This window comes from Rhinoderma darwinii, chromosome 6 (assembly GCF_050947455.1).
Source record: "Rhinoderma darwinii isolate aRhiDar2 chromosome 6, aRhiDar2.hap1, whole genome shotgun sequence".
Lineage (NCBI taxonomy): Eukaryota > Metazoa > Chordata > Amphibia > Anura > Rhinodermatidae > Rhinoderma > Rhinoderma darwinii.
In genome coordinates, this window is record NC_134692.1 from 45,557,054 (window position 1) to 45,575,915 (window position 18,862).

The window sequence follows — 18,862 nt, forward strand, 5'->3', positions numbered from 1 at the left end:
AAGTCAGTCTTTAAACTAAACTATGTTTGCTCTAACAGGTGTGGAACAGCCCACAGAGATGAAGGTCACTGAGGTCCAGGATAAAAGCATCCATGTACGATGGACACCACCTCCAGGCCCTGTCACTGGTTATAGAGTCACAAGTGTACCCAAAAGTGGTCAAGGAGAGACCGTTTCACAAATTGTACCTGCAAGTGAGATTTAGTGCTCTATATACTAAATTAAAAAAAGTGTATAATCTAGATAACCTATAAGTAATCTTTTCACGCTTTTGCGTAAATATTTAATAATGATAGTTAAAATTTTAATTTTACAAAGAAGAAAAGCACAAAAAAAACTGAAAAGATTACATTGCACACTAAAAAAAATATACAAACCTAAAGTGGTTCTGTACTGATGTAAATCTATGGAAAGAAGCCTAGTACCACCTATAGGGGCGTTGCCCTAAAGACACCTTATGGTAAAGAAAATCCGTACATGGGAACTGTTTAAGAAGGCCTGAGACAATTCATGGTGCAATACTTTGTATCGATATTGATAGAGAGATCCATCGATCTTTTAAATGCATTATGAATGTTAATTTGACTTACTGTTCAGGCACGTTAAATCTCGGGACCGTGCTGTGCGCTAATGGAAATTGTTCAGTTCGGTTGCTTAGCAGCCTATTAGTGCTTTTTGAACGTAACTACTCTAGTTCCCGATTTAGTATATTGAAGAGATGACTTGCTCTTCTGCAGCTTAGAACATTTGACCGCAGCTCAGGTTGTATTAGTTGCTGGTTACAGATATGGTTTATCGGCTTGCCAAGTATAGTGAAACCTCACCAAAAGACAACCTTTTTGAGAAGACCACCCCTTTAACTAGACCAGATTTCTTCTGACAGATTTGAGTTCTACCATATTCTATGCATACTGGCCATCTTCTTTGATCGGACAAACCCCCCAAAATGCAGTTTTCGGTATTCTCAGGTGTTTCACTGTATTTAGCAGAACGGGAGACGGGTATGGATATTGCCGAACACAAGCTTGCCCCCAAGTTAGGGGAAGCAAATTAAAAGTTTTGTTTAAATTGTGGGATCCCCAAAGATCTCAACTTTTGTGTGTAATAGCGAAGATCTTTACAGTATAAATTCCCTGGCTTTCTATGGAGAACTTTAGCTTTAGTAAATGTTTTTCAGCTTGTATAATATGCTACAGTGGTAGGTGCAACTCCTAGGCTCAGGCTAAGAGCCCTCAGATAAACCGCAAGCAAGAATTGAGGCAGCACTCCAAGGTAGTGGATGAAAAGAGGGGTGTTTATTAACCCCACAGGCAGGCAATGTTTCGATCCGGCTTACTAGGATCTTTCTCAAAGATGGATGGATAGATATAATATTTATATATATTTTTTTAATTTTTTATAATACAAACACACAACTATTTTTTTTACAGATGAAACGGAAACGACGATTGGGGGGCTTCAACCAACTATTGAGTATATGGTCAGCGTGTATGCCCAGGGCATAAATGGAGAGAGCGAGCCCATTGTTGAAACTGCTGTCACCAGTGCGTATACCCATGCTATATTTGTTTTTTTCCCTTTTTTATTATTTTCTTTTAGTACTGTAAATGAATTTCCCTGGACATTTGATGTTGATAACTTGTTTTGAACCCAAATATCAAAAGTGTGTTTTTAAAAAATATTCACGGTCTGATCTTTTTGTGATCATATTTTTATTCTTTGAGCACAGATTTTCTTTATTTTTATTTTTTTTTTATAAAAAAAAAAAAAGGCAGCAGACTATATACAGACTATATTCATAACTAGATTTGAATAAAAGACATTCTCTTGACAGGGTTTATTAGCAAAAATCAATCAACCATCTTAAACTGACTTGGTCGGCAAACATGTAACCGTAATGCTGAAGACCAAATTCTGGGCCTGCTGGACTTCGCTTTTTACAAACTAATTTTGCCAGTATGATTTTTAGATTGTGGCCACTAATTGCTTTTACTGTTGTTGCAATTGTACAAATGATGTATTGGGCTTCTGCAATAGATCTTCCAACTCTATCATCATTTAGGAAATCAACTGATGCTTCATTCATGTTGCTAGCTCAAGAACAGTTTTTTTTGCATCATATACATAGCTGATTGTTCTAATCTGCATCTGCTCTTTGATTTAAATAAAGCTTCAGGCTAGTTTAATAGCAGCTCAATTAACCTTTTTTTTTTTTAAGGTTGTGTTCTTACTTGCCGACAGGCACAGATAGTGGTTTTTACGTGTGTTCTTTTTTGCCAGTTCGGCACACTACTGGGGCCTGCCAGCACACGTGCTAATACACTATAATGGCTCTTGCATATGGTCATTTCAATATTTTAACCCCTCATTTCTTGTGGTATTCTGCTATAGGACACCACAATAGTTATTTTAGAGTTTGCTCATAATTTTGATTCTAGAGGTTCCCCACCTAAAATCTGTTTTTACAGAAATCTGATTAATGTAGCAGTGGTTTAAGTCCTGCCAAGCCTCCTTACCCCTTCTTTGTCCTCACTACAGTAGCATTGCTGTGAGCTGGAAACCTGGAGTACACCGGACTAGTTGCCAGGAACATGCGGCCTGACTTGTCCATTGGAAAGACTGCCAGAAATTATTCAGCTGTTTATCGAAGATAGAATACCATTGTGCTGACTGCAATGAAGGGGTTATTTGGCTTAGCGGCAGTCGACCCCTGCTACCCCTCTCTATCTTATGTCATTACTCAGATTTTCCTAAAGATTTGGGATTTTTAACATCTTTTATGTATAGCAAAAAATCTAATTATGAAAGGGGTAACCTAATGTACTGCTTGGAGGGTCAAGCAATACACTGCATATGCTTAGGTAAAAATGCTGCAATTGCTTCCTTTACGGCTTTTTATTCTGCTGCTTGTCTTTGCCGCTAACCGCTTTCATGATTAATTTGCCTGACAGACATTGACCGACCCAAAGGACTGACATTCCCAGAAGTGGGAGTTGATTCAATTAGACTGACTTGGGAAGTCCCAGAGGGGCAGGTTACTGGTTATCGAGTGACCTACTCAACCCCTGAGGATGGAATTAGAGAGCTGTTTCCTGCACCGGAGTCTGATGATGACACTGCAGAATTGCACAGTCTCAGGCCAGGCACAGAGTACACTGTGAGCATCGTGGCATTGCACGATGGCATGGAAAGCAAGCCCCTGATTGGAGTCCAGAGTACAGGTATCCAGGACGCATGGCATTTTCCTTGTGTCCTTTCCTCTTGTCGGACCCTTCACATTAAAAGCTATTCACTTATTGTTCCCAATTGTCTTACACCACTTTTCATATTTTCTTAATTTCCCATTTCTGTTTTATGTGTGTCTTAAACATTCATAGATTAACTGATATTTAAGGGAACCGTGCTGATGAGACTCTTAAGTGTCCAAATTGGCAACCAGAATTTTAGATTAACTTTTTTTTTCTTTACAATCGTTGGCATTGAACGTTTTTTTATTTTTATTTCACTGCATGCTGTTTATGCATGTTCTTTCATATAGATAGATAAAGGTGTATATTATAACTTTCACCATCTTTTGAATTTCAGCTCCATGTCCTTTATTAATCTTTGGTTTCTGTCTTGCAGCAATTCCTGCTCCAAAAAATCTACAGTTCTCTCAAGTGACACCATCTGGCCTTACGTTAAGCTGGCATTCACCTAATGTCCAGCTTACTGGGTACCGGGTGCGCGTGAATCCTAAGGAGAAAACTGGGCCCATGAAAGAGATAGATCTACCAGCTAGCACAACTGTCACCTCCATTACTGGACTCATGGTGAGGATTCGCTTGAGAACATGGAAATCACATTTATCCTTAGCCATATGTTACGTGATATCGATAGAAATTCTTTCTGGATCCCGTATTAACCGCTTCCCGACCGTCCACTGTAAATTCACGTTGGCGCTTGCTGGGCTCTGTGCAGCGCCGACGTGAATTCACGGTGGGTGCGAACAGCGCGCTCGGGTGTCTCAGAGTAGCGCTGACAACTGGATCGCGCATTGATCACTGGCCTCTGGTCCCGGAGACATGATCGGGACCTAATTGGTTCAGGTCCAGATCATGTGATCACAGGGAAAGTTTTTTTGTAGCAACAAACTTGACCGGGGCTGCTGTTCGTTGTCATGGCAAAACCAGATGCGATATGACGGCCTACGGGTCTGCCATGCACGGAAGCCTATGAGGACATAGAGGCTTCCTGTCAGTGGGACTCTCTACGTCACACTGACCGTTTATAATACGTTACACTACCTAGGTAGTGTAATGTATTATAGCAGCTATCAGTGCTGCAGGTCTTCGAGTAAAAGGTGAAAAAAAAAAGGTAATATTTTATAAAAGTGTAAAAATAAGTTATAAGTTACATAAGCTTTTTTTTTTTACATAATTATTATTTTATTATAGGAACAAAATGAATGTTAAAGTACACATATTTGGTATCCCCGCGTTCATAACGACCCAAACTATAAAACCAATATTCTTCCCCGCACGTGAACACCGCAAAAAAAAAAGGAAAAAACAGTGCCAGAATCACATTTTTTGGTCACCACCCCATCCAAAACATAGAATAAAAAGTTGCCTGTATCCCAAAATAGTACTGATAAAAACTACAACCTGTTCTGCAAAAAACAAGCCCTTACCCAGCTTTTTTGACAAAAAATAAGTTCTCTCAGAATATGGTGACACAAAAAATTGATTATTTTATAGAAAAGTGATTTTATTGCGCAAACGCTACAAAACATTAAAAAAAAACTATATACATGTGGTATCGCCGTTATCCTATCGACCCGCAGACTGAAGTAAAATGTCATTTATAGCGGTGAACACTGTAAAAAAAAAAAACAACAAAAAAAAAAAAACCTGGTCGGAATTTGTTTTTCTTGTCACCTTGCTTGCAAAAAATGTAATAAAAAATTAGCAAATTACATTGCAGTGTATTGTACCAGTGATTTAATTAATGATTGCTGGTTCAAGTCCCCGAGGGGGATTAATAAAATCGGTCAAAAAAAATAAATATATATATATATATATATGTCCAAAAAAAACACCTTTTCCAATTTTTCCTCTAAAGTAATGTAAAACAATAAACAGAATTGGTATCGCTGCATCCGTAAAAATCCAAATATTACAATATACTATTATTTAACTCGCACGGTGTACACCGTAAAGTAAAGCATTTAAAACGGCAAAATAGCTTTTTTTTTTTTTTTTTTTTTTGGTCACCTTCGCTTTTAAAATAAATGTAATAAGTGATCAAAAAGTTGTATGTACCAATAAAAACTACAGCTCGTCCCGCAAAAAATTCTCACACCAATCGACCAAAAATGTAAAAAAAAGTTATGGCTCTCGTGGTGAAACAAAACGTTGGTGTTTTTTTTTTTTTTTTTTAGTAATATTTTTTACTTTGTAAAAGTAGTAAAATATTTTAAAAAAACTGTATAAATTTAGTATCACCGTAATGAAGTCTCAGAAAAAAGTTGCCGTTTTAACCGCACAGTGAAAGCCAAGAATTTTATTTTCAGTTTCCCAGTGCGTTAAATGGTGTCACTAGAAACTACAAGCCCTCACACCACTCTATTGATGGATAAAGAAAAAACTTTATGGCTTTTGGAATGCAGGGAGGGAAAAACTTAAATGAAAAAGCAAAAATGGATCAGTCCTGAAATGGTTAATAATTTCTAATGAAAAAACATTTATTACCATTGTCGTATTCGGGAGAAATTGCTTTACAAATGTTTAGGTGCATTTTCTCTTTTTATCCTTTGAAAATTAGAAAATCCAAATTTTTTTTCCACTAAAATGTTTAATCTTTATTTTCACAGCCTAATTCTAATAAATTCAGCAAAAGACCAGTGGGGTCTAAATGCTCACTATACCCCTAGAAAGATTCCTTAAGGGGTGTAGTTTCCCAAATGGGGTCAGTTTTGAGGTGTTTCCACTGTTTTGGTACCTTAGGGGCTTTGCGAATGCGACATGGCACCCAAACTATTCCAGCTAAATTTGATCTCCAAAAGCCAAATCGCGCTCCTTCCCTTCTCAGCTCTGCCGTGGGTCCAAACAGCTCTTTATTACCACATATGGCGTATTACTGTAATCAGGAGAAATTGCTTTACAAATTTTGGGGTGCTTTCTTTTTTTTTTTTTTTTTTTATTTTGTTAAAATTAAACATCTGGTTTTTCTGAAAAAAAAAAAGATTTTCATGGTCTAATTCCACTAAATTCAGCAAAAAAAAACAGTGGGGTCAAAATGCTGACTATACCCCTAGAAGAATTTCTTGAGTGTTGCTTCCAAAATAGGGTCACTTTTGGGGGGGTTTCCAATGTTTTGGCACCACAAGACCTCTTCAAACCTGACATGGTGCCTAAAATATATTCTGAAAAAAGGAGGCCCCAAAATCCACTAGGTGCTTCTTTGCTTCGGAGTCGAGTTTCAGTCCATTTGCGCACTAGGGCCACATATCAGATATTTCTAAAAACTGCAGAATCTGGGCAATAAATATGGAGTTGTTTCTTTGGTAAAACATTCTGTGTTACAGATTTTTATTTTTTTTTATTACAAATACATTTATGCAAAAAGAATTGTAAATTTCCCTTCTACATTGCTTTAATTTTTGTGAAACGCCTAAAGGGTTAAGAAACTTTCTGAATGCTGTTTTGAATACTTTGAGTGGTGCAGTTTTTAAAATGGGGTAATTTATGGGGGGGGGGGGTGTCTATCCAGTATAGAAGGCCCTCAAGCCACTTCAGAACTGAACTGGTCCTTGAAAAATAGCCTTTTGAAATTTTCTTGAAAATGTGAGAAATTGCTGCTAAAGTTCTAAGCCTTGTAACGTCCTATAAAAATAAAGTGTTCAAAAAATGATGCAAACATAGACATATGGAATATGTGAAATAGTAATTATTTTCTGTGGTATTACCATTTGTTTTACAAGCAGATACATTTAAAATTAGAATCCAAATTTTTGCACATTTTGGCGTTTTTCACAAACAATCAAATGCATTTATTGACCACATTTTTCCACTGACTTAAAGTACAATATGTCACGAGAAAACAATCTCAGAATCGCTTGGATAGGTAAAAGCATTCCAAAGACTTCTTACCACATAAAATGACACGTCAAATTTGAAAAAATGGGGCTGGTCCTGAAGGTCAAAATGGACTCTGTCCTAAAAGGGTTAGTTAACGATGGATTTCTTTCCCTTATGATGAAGACAAAACTCTACTTCATTGGGTTTTGCTTTGCCACCCGCTAGATCAACTTTAGAATTCTTATTTGAATGTTGTTCAAGTCTGATCGCCACTTAGAATCCGGAGGGATTTTTTTTTTTTTTCATTTTTAGGGCAGAGTGGCATGTTCTTTATGGGTATTTTTATTTTTTTACCTTGCTGTGGATCAATAGGGGTAAAATAAAGTTCTATAGTTCATCCATATCCCTTCCATTTCTCCCATCACTTGGTTGAACTAAATGGACTTTTTTCTTTTTTTTTTTTCCCAACCATACAAACTATAACTATATGGGTATGTTCACACGGCCTATTTACGGACGTAATTCGGGCGTTTTTGCCCCGAATTACGTCTGAAAATAGCGCCTCAATAGCGTTGACAAACATCTGCCCATTGAAAGCAATGGGCAGACGTTTGTCTATTCACACGAGGCGTAATTTACGCGCCGCTGTCAAAAGACGGCGCGTAAATAGACGCCCGCGTCAAAGAAGTGACCTGTCACTTCTTTGGCCGTAATTGGAGCCGTTATTCATTTACTCCAATGAATAGCAGCGCTAATTACGGCCGTAATGGACGCGGCGTTCAAGCGCCTGCACATGCCGTTACGGCTGAAATTACGGGGATGTTTTCAGGCTGAAACATCCCCGTAATTTCAGCCGTAACGGACGCCCTCGTGTGAACATACCCTATGTATCATGTGAAAATAGATTGCAACTGTGCTAAGCCATGTCTGGTCTGTCTAGTCATGTTTATAAATAAGCCAATACTTCTTGTTCAGGGACCACTTGTCAGTCTAAGGCCTCATGTCCTATCTTTTGTGGTACAGTTCCACGGCACGGACAACTATCCGTAGCGATACGGAAAGGTGTCCGCTGCCAAAAGAACTGAACGGGTCCGTAACGTAATTGACGGTCCGCAATTACGGAGAAATTTTACGGAAGTGCGCATGGGGCCTAAGGAACCACTTGTGGGTTTTATAAAAAGTCAAGTTCTATAAAGACTGTGTAGGCAGGTGGTTTGTTTTAATATGGGTTGTTAATGCACTGGACACATTTTCTTCTGAACTACCTGGTCACATGTATGTTGACTTGATATGCTGTCCCTTGTCAAAATATATTCATCTTTTGAATAGAAATATGAGACCCGTATACATTCGTTATCTAAATTTCTACATGAATCAATGAAAAATGTACATAAAGATTTTATTTCCACCTATTTCAGGTGGCATATAAATGGATCACAGGGAAGCAATTGTACTAGCTTTTTTTTTTTTTCTTTCTTTATAATACAACAGGTTGCTACCAAGTATGAAGTCTATGTGTACGCTGTCAAGAATGGGCTTATGAGTCTGCCCCTGCAAGGCTCTATTTCTACCCTTGAGAGTAAGTATCCAGGCACCATTTTTCCTCCTCTCAAAGTAGAGCAGATCCCTCTGGAAAATTACAATTTTTTAATTTTTTTTTAATTTCAACATATTTTACACAGCATTTATTCACTCACAGTGGTCCCTATCCACAATGATTCTCAAAATCGAATGCCCCTCTCCTGGTCCAGGAGTCATAGCTAGGTCTAGCCAAGACAGTGGCTTGTTGCCTCCTTCCCTTCTAGTTACTTCTGTCTCACGTACAATAATTTTACTTTTTTTTGGTCAAGAAATTTACACTTGAGGGGTGGGTGGTCGGGACCGCCATCTTTGATGCAATAAACCGTTACATGACTGATTTATCTCATGTTTAAATCTGTTCTTAGATGTTAGTCCACCTCGTCGTCCACGTGTTACAGATGTTACAGAAACTACAGTAACTCTTACCTGGCGCACCAAGACCGAAACCATCACTGGCTTTTTGATTGAAGCAGTACCTTCTGGAGGTCAGAACCCTATTCAGAGGGTGATAAAACCTGATGTTAGAACCTACACAATTACAGGTAATCTTATATTCTTGTATTAGGTATTTGTGTAGGGTTTGGCTGTTCGGCGATAAATACAGTAGAGCACTGATTTCTCATAAATTCTATTTTTATTCTAGGATTACAGCCTGGAACAGATTACAAAATCTACCTGTACACAATAAATGACAATGCCCGAAGTTCCCCCGTCTTTGTAGATGCATCAACAGGTAACTGTCTTGTATGATAAGCAGGTCTTCTACTGACCCATAAATGTCGGTGAACCAATTTGCTTCCTTTTCATATTTGAAGATTTTTCTCCCCCTGGAAACGACTAACTTTAAAATGTAATTTTACAGCTGTGGACAGCCCCTCTAATCTGCGCTTCCTGACCAGCATGCCCAACTCACTCTTATTCTCCTGGCAACCTCCTCGCTCCCGTATTACAGGATACATTATTAAGTATGAGCGAGTTGGCGGAGTGCCTAAAGAACATCTGCCTCGCCTTCCAGCAGGAACTACTGAGGCCACGATCACTAGTGAGTACACCTCTTAAGAATAAAATTGTTACACTTAAAGTTGGAGCACCTTGAAGTAAGTTGCAACATCTTTTTCTATGCATCTACTTTTTATAAGCAACTTTTTAGTAGGTGGACCTGCAATAGAGAGGCAGAAACTAGTGGTGGGCACAACTGTTGTATACATCTATTGTTTATGGCATTTTTTTTTCTAATTTCCCTTGTTTATCAGACTTGGAGCCTGGTGTAGAATACATTGTTTCGGTCATTGCTGTAAGGAATAACCAGAAGAGTGAGCCTCTTAGTGGTCGGAAGAAGACAGGTATTTTAACGTACATTTATTTGTAATGATTTTGGGTCAAATTCACCCCACCACTGATGGTAGCCCAGATGCAGTACTGTGGATCCCGCCCCCCCCCCCCTTCCTTAAATTAGCATAAATGCAATACATACTGCGGACCCTTCCCCCTAGAAGTAACATCCAGTACTGTGGTGGGAAGCCAGTACAGTTGTCCTCTTCCATGTGACCTGCTGTTTTCTTAGTGTGTATTGACAAAAAAATTAAGTGTACCTCCCACTTGATACAAATTTAACATTTTATGCATGGGTTACCCAGTTTGGAACTCTGCACTATAATTGACTCTGTTTCTTCAATTAAGACAGCAGATGATCTGGGTGCAGCTGGGATTGAGTGTTCGACACCTGCCCACCTAAAAAAAAACTGATTTATGGAATCATAAAGCAACTTAGTTCAGCAGTATCTGGCGCATGCACATTGCGCACAGAAAGCTTCACTGCGGATTGTACTGTCCTCTACTTCACGTGCGCAATTTGCCGAATGTCGTCTGACTTTTTTTGGTAATTTGCTTTACTATTCCCGAAATCTGTTTGAGGTAGGCAGGTGTGGAACACTAAACCCCAGCTGCATAATGGCGTGTTTAGTGGCTCCAAAGCTACTGACCGGTTTCCTTTTAAAATTATCCTCAAAAAAAAAAACAAAAAACAGTTTTGCCTAGAGAAAAGGCGTCCATCCCAAAGTTGTATTTAACTGGTTCTCTCCGCTCCAGAGATCCATTTAGGGGTTCTTCATATGGTGTTGCTGCACATGAAGGTCCCTAGCAGTGGTTGTCATAAGCTGCTCGGGAACCTATCCCAGGGCACTTGTCTGAAGAATGAAAAAAAAAAAACAATGTTCTGAAGCTTAAAGGCTATGTCCACCTATGCAACCACTCTTTCCCCCCGCCCCTCCCTCCCTCAATTACCTCTGGAAAATTGCGTCTGTTTTTAATTTCAAACAGTTTTGATGAAAATATAGATAATTTATGATTTTGTGCCTATTCATCTCTATGGTAACAGACAACAAACAAATCCTGTGTAGTCTAATCCTGCAGTCACTCCCTGGTGGGTTAGAAAAAGGACAGATGGAGGGGGAACGTGACTGCGTGGTAACAGACCATTAACCCGGTGTTTCCTAATTGTGGAGACGCATAGCTCTGTATAGCTATTTTCAAAGTTGCTTAGTTTTGCATCTTAGATGCAATAAAGAAATACTGGTTGCAAAGGTGGGCATGGTCTTTTAAAGGGGTTGTCTGTGAAAATCGCTACTTCTTAGAAGGGTCCCTTGACAATAAGATGATCACAAAGTGTCCTCATGCTGACACCCCTAGCAATGAGCTGGTATCTTTGGGAAAACCTGGCAGTAAGTATTCAGCTTCCCTGCTGCGCCACCACTGGGAAAATTAAGAGTTTACTCAGTGCTCCTATATATAAATGGGCTCTCTGTAATACAGAACAGGTTCTCCAGAGCCAGAGATGCTCTCTGCAACTGCTCTACATTCTGGCTAAGAGATTAAGATCCTGAACAGGGGACCCCCTTCTATTAACTCCCTTCTAGGTTATATGGAAATTGGTTTTCTAGACCAGACAACCCCTTTAAATCCGAATTATATACTCTAAAAAGATGGAGGTACACTTTTTAAAAAATAGCTTCGCGTGCACTGCAAATAAGCAGTTTGCACGCTGCTTACTTAGTCTGTTGCAAATACATTCTATAACCGCAGCACAATTTTTATTTTTGCCTATTGCGCTCAAGCTTTGACCAAATTAATTGAAATTAAATTCAAGGGAACATTACAGTGAAAATATCTTGCTTCATAGAATTTTATATTTTGGATTATTTTCTAATGTTACCATTAAAGGGGTATTCCCATCCTGCGGAAACTGCTTAGCTCGCTGTGCTACGCAGTTTCCAAAAGTCCTTTTTACTTCTAACGGTGGAGCTCATTGAGGCTGGATGTTTCTGTACTCCCAAACACCTAGACAGTCCGTGGCCAGAGCGCAGCAAGTAAAGGCTGGTGGGACCAGGGTCAGCGGGGCCTGTTCTAGACCCTGGTCCCACCGTTCTTTCTCTCACTGTTCTCCAGCCACTGACTGACAAGATGGTTGGGAGTACAAAAAGTATTCATATTTATTTATTTTTTTAAACGGGGTTTTGGACTTGATATATTAAATCCTTAAATGTGTTCTTTAACTAAGCAAATTTTGTTTTAACTCCAAGTAATTGCTATCTGCTTAAAAAAGGAAGAAAATAATCATTCTGAAAAATTTCCAACTAAATCTTTTTTGAGATCTAGGAAAAAAATACATTTTGTAGATCTGTTTTACATATGTGAGTTGCCTGTTAATTAAAATTTGGCTTGCCTTGTATGTGTGACTCAATATATGAAGCATCGTTCAAGACCTCATCCACACTTGCATTATTTGTCTCCATATCTAAGCCAAATGCAGTAGATCCTAAATATAGAGACCATTTTATTATACAGGGCTATTCATAGATCTATATTTCTGTATGGTCGTTCTGCATACCGCCTTGATTTTTCAATACACTGCATGCCCCATCGGATGCTTTATTTCTGGCCATATTCTTTCCTTAGGAGACTATGAAGCCTGAAAGTATTTGTATCTGCAAAATGGGGGAAAATGACAATACAGATGTAACGCTAAAACCACAAAATGTAATTGTGGACACATACAGCACTAAATGCACACAGAATTTTCCTATTTTAGGTCTGTATTTAACTATGTATTTTAGTACAAGTGTGAATGAGGCCTTAAAATGACCAAATTTATCTTGTAATCAAAACTGTGGTCCCTGTAATTTATTTTTCTTATCTCTAAAATGGGTTATCTGTGTATAAAACGGAAATATTCTTCTAGTGAAAGCACATTGTGTAACTTTGTGTCAGTACGTGAATGAATGTTTCATCTGTTTAATTGGATTCTCCACTAGATTTTAAGGGGTCTTCTTTTCAGCGCAATTTTTTTTTTATAATTTAGTACCATAGCTGCTAGATGCAGTGGTACCACAAATCGCTACTGCTCGCTTTAACTAATGCTTTGCTTTTATTGCTCATAACACTTTTTTTTGGCCAGACGAGCTCCCTGTCCTGGTAACCCTACCCCACCCTGGCCATGGCCCTGAAATCCTCGACGTACCTTCCGAAGTAGAGAAAACGCCCTTCGTCGCACAGACAGAGTTTGACAATGATAATGGTATCCAACTTCCAGGCTCTGTAGGACCATCCAGTTCTGCTCATGAAGGACCGGTCATTGAAGAACATGGCTTTAGACGTCCTGTTGCACCCACCACTGCATCCCCTGTGGCACCAGGGCTTTTTACACCAGAGAGGTACCCAGACGTAATTGATAGACACCATATCAGCAGAGGAGATTTCGATGGGCCTTATCCTCATGGCCTTGGACCTCAGATAAATGATACCGGAGTACAGGAGGTGTCCTCACAAACCACAATTTCATGGAGGCCTCTACTGGAGACTACAGAGTACGTCATTTCTTGTCATCCTATGGGTCTGGATGAAGCTCCTATTGAGGTAAAGTTCTTGAAATTTTTTACATGTACAATTGATTGGGTAGATGATGAATTTTAGTATTTGGTCTACAAAAGTACTTTAGATCAAGCGTGTGTAAGTATATTATGGGCATAGTCACCCTTTGTCCTTTTTCCTTAGCTGGAAAGAACAGAGTATAAAATATTTGCTTTTTAAGCATTAATGGACATGGCTATATGCTCTATTAGAGTACAATGCAAGCTAATGGGGTTCTACCAAACCTAATTCACGTTCTGCAGAAAAAATTCTGCAAGAGTTTCAAGTCATGCTGTGGAGTCTTAAACCTGTATCATGCCATTTGTCGTGTAGTTCTTTCGGATTTTTGCAGTTCAATAGAAAGTAACGGGTGCAGACTTTGTCCATTTAAAGTAAATTGAACACTGAAAACTGAAAGCCCTCCTATCCTCTAAATTGTGAAATATTCTTATTGTGCCCTAAATAGTGAGGATAGTGCAGACTGTGTTAGCAGCTATTGTAGCAGATGGAAGTTCTTGTGCTGAGTGTTATCCACTGAAAATCCCATAGAATGTTGACTTATGCCTAAGTGTATTTATGAATCTTTCTACAGTTTAGAGTCCCTGGAACATCTACCAGTGCCAGACTAAACGGTCTCGCCCGTGGAGTCACTTATAATATAATTGTGGAGGCACTTAAAGGATTAAATCGCCACAAGGTCTTTGAGGAACTTGTGACTGTCAGTAATACGGGTAAGGGCATAATGATGCTAATTTTTCTTTGAACATTATTGTAATTGTTTCTATAAGAAACCATCTATATAACCAGCTGAGTAATTTTGTAAATATGTTCTATTACTTATCTTGTACAGGTTCTGACTTACCTGAATTGTAGTCCAGAGCTGCATTCACAATTCTGCTAGTTGTTCATAGAAACAGTCACTCAATGTTTTATGTAGGTTATATTTATATGTAAAATAGCATCCAAGGTTAGCATGGTATTTGATAGACATTTGTCGTTTAAACTTAAATGAGCTATTAGTTGGGCTGTCTCCTTATTTCATACAATTTATTTTTTATTTTTTCTCTCAGAAGTCCCTGATGGCGCCCTCCAACCTGTTGAGGATACCTGTTATGATACGTTTACTGGAGCGCAATACGCAGTTGGACAGGAGTGGGAACGTATGTCAGAGTCTGGATTTAAACTTTGGTGCACGTGTCTGGGATATGGAAGTGGACATTTCAGATGTGACTCATCAAGTGAGTATGATCCCAGTGTTTTAAGGTTTTGTTTTTTTTTTAAATTTTAATCTATACCGCCTAAACATCATGCCCCTCACAAGTGCCGGAAGGGATATGGATTGCCAGAGAATGATAGTCCGCATAGAATGGTCAAGGTTTTTGAAAGACTTGACACTCACGGAACTCGTCTTTGCAACATGCAGATGAGGCTCTTAAACAGATCAAATATACTTTATGGCTTATCCTATCAATATGCTGCAAATGTTGCTGTGGAATTCCGCTGCGGACAGTCTGCAGTAGAATTCTCCAGCGGCCATTTTTTACAGTTGTTTCAATACAGTTTTGGGCAAGTTAGTTCAGACGTTGCGGAAAACTCCACTGCGGACCATAGGCTGCGGTGCGGAATTTTCCCTCCGCAGCATGCACTGACTGTTGCGGAGAAGAAGCGGAATTTCTCTGCGTATTTCAGCCTTTGCAATGCACTGAAATCTGTGGCAAGTCCGCTGTGATATCTGCAACGTCTGAATTACCTGTCAAATATGCAAATGTTGGTGCAGATTCGTTGCGGAATTGCCCCAAATCTGCACCAACATTTGCAGTGGAAAAACTCTGCCACATCTGGACGTGCCCTTTTAATTGGCCAGGAAAACTCTTTTTGGTTTTGTACTTATTCTGCTGCTTATGATTCTTAGAATGGTGCCATGACAATGGAGTCAACCACAGGGTTGGTGAGAAATGGGACCGCCGTGGAGAAAATGGACAGATGATGAGCTGCACCTGCCTTGGAAATGGAAAGGGAGAGTTCAAGTGTGAACCTCGTAAGTAAACGTTTTATATATATATATATATATATATATATATATATATAATGTGTGTGTTTGATTTACATTAACGGTCTAGTTACTGTACTAGTTTTTTTTATATACACAATATATTGTACAATGATTGTTTGCTTTTTACAGATGAAGCTACTTGCTATGATGAAGGGAAGATGTATAACGTGGGTGAGCAGTGGCAAAAGGAATATCTGGGAGCCATCTGCTCTTGCACATGCTACGGAGGACAACAGGTATGTGCTTTGCATTGGGATTATTTGATTTTAGTGTGTGTGTGTGTGTGTGTGTGTGTGTGTGTGTGTTTGCATAACACAAGTCTAATTCTGCTTGTTCTGACAGGGGTGGCGCTGCGATAACTGCCGACGACCAGGTGCTGCTGCGGTTTCCCCTGACACTGCAGGGCACACTATTTCCCAGTACACACAAAAATATCAGCAGAACTTCGTAAGTATCAATGGTCATCATGTATATTGTAACCATTGTGCGCATCGTGTTTTATGTATATAAAGGATTGATATGTAGGCAGTCATTCTAGGGAAGGTTACTTAAAGAGGCTCTGTCACCAGATTTTGCAGCCCCTATCTGCTATTGCAGCAGATAGGCGCTGCAATGTAGATTACAGTAACGTTTTTATTTTTAAAAAACGAGCATTTTTGGCCAAGTTATGACCATTTTTGTATTTATGCAAATGAGGCTTGCAAAAGTACAACTGGGCGTGTTGAAAAGTAAAAGTACAACTGGGCGTGTATTATGTGCGTACATCGGGGCGTGTTTACTACTATTACTAGCTGGGCGTTCTGATGAGAAGTATCATCCACTTCTCTTCAGAACGCCCAGCTTCTGGCAGTGCAGATCTGTGACGTCACTCACAGGTCCTGCATCGTGTCGGCACCAGAGGCTACAGTTGATTCTGCAGCAGCATCAGCATTTGCAGGTAAGTAGCTTACCTGCAAACGCCGATGCTGCTTCAGAATCATCTGGTGCCGACACGATGCAGGACCTGTGAGTGACGTCACAGCGTGATCTCTGGAGAACACGGCTGTGTCTGCACTGGCAGAAGCTGGGCGTTGTGAAGAGAAGTGGATGATACTTCTATACACAACGCCCAGCTAGTAAAAGTAGTAAACACGCCCCGATGTACGCACATAATACACGCCCAGTTGTACTTTTACTTTTCAACACGCCCAGTTGTACTTTTGCAAGCCTCATTTGCATAAATACAATAATGGTCATAACTTGGCCAAAAATGCTCGTTTTTTAAAAATAAAAACGTTACTGTAATCTACATTGCAGCGCCTATCTGCTGCAATAGCAGATAGGGGTTGCAAAATCTGGTGACAGAGCCTCTTTAACAGACCTCAACTGATCTAGATCTGCAAGTAATCCAATTTTGCACTTAGAGGTATTTCCATCTTGGATATTTATGGCATATCCACAGGATATCGCACATCTGTGGGGCCTGCTGACCTTTTATCCTATCTTCCGCCGCTGGCACTGGACTCCGGCCACCAAGTTATGAGGTTAACAGGTTTTCTGCAAACGGCAGCAAGTGTTTTGCTAAGCGGTTTCCTTAAACTCCCATTCATTTCTATTGGAGTTCTGGAAATGGCATAGCAAAACAGGCTTGGATGTTTTCAGAAAACAGACACCCGTTAACTCAGTGGCCGGAGTCCAGTGACCGCAGCAGAGGCTACGAGGGCACTAGAATGAGGCCTCCTAACCTGAGATGTGTGGGACTCTCATCTATTGGACATTTATGGCATATCCTGTGAATACCCTTTTTTAAAGCTCTGCGTGCTTGTCTCTCACTATCCTTTACTGGAGTTGTATGTTTTTGTAATAAAATGCCCTGCCTCTTGTGAATTATAGTGGCAAGAAGCGCTTGCATGTTCATGACACTACAGTCCTCTTAGGAGTTCAGACAGAACAGTTGTCTTCTCCCACCCCATTAAAATGAACGGTGTGTTCAGCTGATCTCCATCATGTCTATGGGGTGATGGAGAGAAGTGGCTGCCAAATACCTCTCACTGCTAATCTCTGGGTGGGGAAATAATCATAAATGTAAAAAGCCAACCTGTTCAATACATGGGCTGTCTCTTTAGCCATAAGTTTGTAGGTGGATGCCATCTAAATTGACCCGATCATTCAACAAGTGTCATAATTTTTCTTTTTTAAATCCTTTCTTTTTCCTCTGCAGAATGTGAAATGTCCCATTGAGTGCTTCCTTCCGCTGGACCTTCAAGCAGACACACAACATTCTGAACAAACCAAGAACTAATTTGTCTTGTTACAAGAGCATAAAGTGCATTATAGCTGACCTGGTGGAGCAGCAAAGTGGGGTGGGGGGAGGATGGACGCCTCCTCTGACTGGCAGATAACACACATGCTTCAAAATTCATCGGAAGTACTTCCATGCCATTCAGTATTCAATGATTGTAATTTTGTTTTTATTTTGCTTACGTTGATCTGGGAAACAAAAGGGAAATGGCTATTTTTAATACTGGGCAGTGTTGCCGATTTTAGGAAAACTCCTGTGTGAAAGAGCCATTTTTGGCCTATACAACCCTGCAGTGTATTGCTTTAGTTAATAGGCTGCAGGGGTGGGATGATGTCAGTAGGTAAATGAGAAGGCCACAAGCCAAAGGGACCAATTCTGCTTTTTTTAATAGTACCAATGCAGCGCCAACTGGCTGCTTCTGACACTAATGTCTTTTACAATATGCACAATTTTAATTCCTTTTTCTGCACAATCCTTACTAATACCTGACCTTCCTTCAGTGTTATTTATCAATGTCTGCTGCATCTTCAGAGGATTCCTTCTACCTTACTATGGAAATTAATTCTGAAAACTAGGAAGTGATGGCAATTGAATCTGTAATTATGGTTGGTGATTTTTATTTTTTTAAAACTGTATGTGCCAAAGCTTTTACTACTGTGGAAAAATGACTCTTCTTTTAATAAAAAGATCTTAAAAATTAGTTTGTGTTCTTTTCAACTCCGTAGTCTCCAGTGTTTAGTTTCTTTACCTTAAGGCCTTCTTTCAGACAGCTGTAATACAAACTTTTTTTTAGCATCCATATTCTGGCAGGGATTATAGGAGTACCCGGAGTCCAGTTCAGTAGAACCACTGGAGGTACAGGCCTTGCGGCATAATACGGAATCTAAAATGACCACAGATTATGGCAGCACTGGTTGCATGAGATTGTGGCAGCAATGCCTCGAGGGGAGAATACCATTGCATATATGGTATCTGATTAGG

General features: G+C 39.5%; 1 protein-coding gene across 5 annotated transcripts in view; it reads left to right on the forward strand.

Annotated features, from left to right (window-relative positions):
• Window positions 1-18,581, forward strand: part of FN1 (fibronectin 1) — a 54,563-nt gene extending 35,982 nt beyond the window's left edge. For 2 of the 5 annotated variants that reach the window (XM_075829633.1, XM_075829637.1), the window contains 16 exons: window positions 39-194; window positions 1,431-1,544; window positions 2,952-3,221; window positions 3,625-3,812; window positions 8,553-8,640; window positions 9,008-9,184; window positions 9,286-9,375; window positions 9,505-9,684; window positions 9,896-9,985; window positions 13,096-13,553; window positions 14,140-14,278; window positions 14,618-14,785; window positions 15,460-15,585; window positions 15,730-15,836; window positions 15,943-16,047; window positions 17,801-18,581. In XM_075829633.1, coding sequence (XP_075685748.1) covers window positions 39-194; window positions 1,431-1,544; window positions 2,952-3,221; window positions 3,625-3,812; window positions 8,553-8,640; window positions 9,008-9,184; window positions 9,286-9,375; window positions 9,505-9,684; window positions 9,896-9,985; window positions 13,096-13,553; window positions 14,140-14,278; window positions 14,618-14,785; window positions 15,460-15,585; window positions 15,730-15,836; window positions 15,943-16,047; window positions 17,801-17,881 — 2,537 coding nt within the window. In that variant the 3' untranslated portion in view covers window positions 17,882-18,581. The remainder of the gene's footprint in view (window positions 1-38; window positions 195-1,430; window positions 1,545-2,951; window positions 3,222-3,624; window positions 3,813-8,552; window positions 8,641-9,007; window positions 9,185-9,285; window positions 9,376-9,504; window positions 9,685-9,895; window positions 9,986-13,095; window positions 13,554-14,139; window positions 14,279-14,617; window positions 14,786-15,459; window positions 15,586-15,729; window positions 15,837-15,942; window positions 16,048-17,800) is intronic. The other 3 variants (XM_075829635.1, XM_075829638.1, XM_075829634.1) reach the window with 2 other exon arrangements.
• The last annotated feature ends 281 nt before the right edge of the window (window positions 18,582-18,862 follow it).